This window comes from Arachis duranensis, chromosome 9 (genome assembly GCF_000817695.3).
Source record: "Arachis duranensis cultivar V14167 chromosome 9, aradu.V14167.gnm2.J7QH, whole genome shotgun sequence".
NCBI lineage: Eukaryota > Viridiplantae > Streptophyta > Magnoliopsida > Fabales > Fabaceae > Arachis > Arachis duranensis.
Genome location: NC_029780.3, coordinates 118,120,913 through 118,123,119, shown reverse-complemented (window position 1 = coordinate 118,123,119; position 2,207 = coordinate 118,120,913). Strand labels below are relative to the sequence as shown.

At 33.8% G+C, this 2,207-nt stretch overlaps 2 protein-coding genes across 3 annotated transcripts in view; one reads left to right on the top strand and one right to left on the bottom strand.

Moving 5' to 3' along the window:
- LOC107467914 (pentatricopeptide repeat-containing protein At1g71060, mitochondrial) overlaps nt 1–2,207 on the top strand; it is a 4,936-nt gene continuing 2,729 nt past the window's right edge. The window contains exon 1 of one of the 2 annotated variants that reach the window (XM_016087141.3): nt 1–134. The gene's annotated coding sequence lies outside the window, so the exon portion shown is untranslated. The remainder of the gene's footprint in view (nt 135–2,207) is intronic. The other variant, XM_016087139.2, reaches the window with a different exon arrangement.
- LOC107467915 (lactoylglutathione lyase-like) lies at nt 93–1,130 on the bottom strand. The gene is made up of 3 exons (XM_016087142.3): nt 518–1,130; nt 310–429; nt 93–209 (listed from the first exon to the last, which is right to left on the bottom strand). Exons 1-3 carry the CDS (start codon nt 599–601, stop codon nt 162–164), a joined length of 252 nt encoding a protein of 83 aa, XP_015942628.1. The 5' UTR covers nt 602–1,130; the 3' UTR covers nt 93–161.

Here is a 2,207-nt window from a genome sequence, read left to right as displayed (position 1 = left end):
TGTCTTGTAGCTCGGCGTCCTCCTTCCCCCTGTTCCCGTCCTCCCTGGCTTCTCTGTTCGAGGCTTGGAACAGCTCGCCGCCGTGTCTTCGGTCGCCGTCGTCTCGCCGGTCGCCGTCCGTGTCTCCGTCGAAGGTTAGTGGCACTTCACTTCTTCTAGTTCTAGCTATTCAAATCCATTTTATATATGGGGTCTTTGATTCTAAACATCTGCCATTGGAAGACCACATAAAACAAAATCCAAACACCTGATTAAAACAATGGACGATTTAAAAAACTGAAATTTAGAAACATAGAAAAAAATACTCACAGTTTGCTGCATGAAGTAACCCTTAGTAGCTGGGTCAGGGGTAGCAGTAAGACCAGGGTTGTTAGCTGGTAACTCCTTCGGTTCCAAAGCCATTGAGAACAGACGAAACCCACTGAATTTCTGCAACAAAAGAAAAGGGAAAAATGAGGTTAGCGCTTAGAGCTTAGGGCATTGAAGGATTGGATGAAAAAGATGAAACTTTTGGAACCTTTGGTTTGTGGGTATGTGAGAGTTGGAAAGGGATTGAATTGGGAGAGAGGAAAAATTGGGGTTTGGCGATGAATCGGTACATAAAATTGTACCAAATTTGTCAGTAACAACTCTTTTGGGGAGTTCTACTATTTGAAGTTGAAATTAAGTTTTTGTGGCAATCCTCTGCTCATGCTGTTAAATTATATAATTACTCATCATATTCCAGTAAGATTTTGTGGCCACTGGATGTACTAAAACATTTACAGTGATACTACTACCATGCCTTCTCTGTTCGACTTCACTAGCTAGTAGCTACCTTTTCATGTTATTATTACTCAACATTTGTAAATAATTGTAATGCAAATAGGGCTTCATTGAACTGTAAATTATATTTAATTGATTGTTTTGGGGGGCTAAAAGGTTAAAGTTCTTACTTATTAGTTGATGTATGTAGTTAGTTATAATAATTTTGACAGCTTTATATTATGTAACTCTGTCAACTAACTTTTGGTTTATGTGAAAACCGGTCTCACGCTTGGTTTTTCACCATTTCTTGGAATATACGTTTAGAATTTTTTGGTTTTACTTGCTTTGAATCTGATGTGGAATTACTGTATTGAGAGGATTAAAGTTTTGTTTTCTAAAACCAACCAAAAAAGTAGTAGTGTTATGGTTTTTCGATCTTAAGGATTTTTATGAAAATATTGTGTTTGACCATAGTAGGAATAATAATTATTCAAAACCATTCAAAGTTTTGAGTTTGTATTTTGATAAGATCATATGGATTTAGTTGATGATATTTTATGTAGTGTTTTAAATTTGGAAGATATTTTAAGATTTATATTAGACTATAATTATATTTTAGGATGTTTGTTTATAATTTATTTATTATTTTATTCTAAAATAGTTTTTCGGTTGAACCACCGGTTGGACCAATGAACCAGTGACTAGAGCGGTTGATGACCGGTCCGGTTCTCAGAACCTTGCTAAATAGAGGCTATTGAAATTTGCGTGCAAGCTTAGGGACCAAATTGAGTTTTAAGTATTAACTCGTATTCTCTCTGCAATGTTTCCTTTTTTCTTTTAATATGCCACAAACTTAGGTTTAGTTTAAAATCAATATGTATAAATAAACATATTAAAAAACAAAGTGGAGATTTAGGTCCATAGATTGTAATGATGTATCTTTTATAAAATTAAACCAATTACACGATGATACATTATGAAGTTTAATTGAAACAAATTTCATATAGAATGTATATACATTGATTTAATGATACACTAAATTTTCAATGAACTGTTGATTCCTGCTATTGCTAAATGTCTATTGTTCTACTAATTCCATGTTTCTGAATTTTGGCTACTAAATCACATCATTTAGCCTCTTACATTACTGAATAGAACATTTCAGTTGATGTTTCATAATGAGTGTCCTTTTGCATCTTTAGATATATTGAAAAATATATTTATGTTAGTGTAGCCACTTTGCTCACTTAATATGATTTGGATGGATGAAGTTGATAATCACAATGTAAGTTAGTAATAATAAGAAACAGTGTTTGTGTGTTATAATATGTAGTTTGGCTATTCATGGTATATGAGCATTGGTTGTTAGTGCTTGATTCAATGGGGAGCAGAAAAGTGTTTGAAACAAATGGGTGTGTCTATGAAAGCTAGTAAGTGATTGCTGAATAGTGAATAGTGCT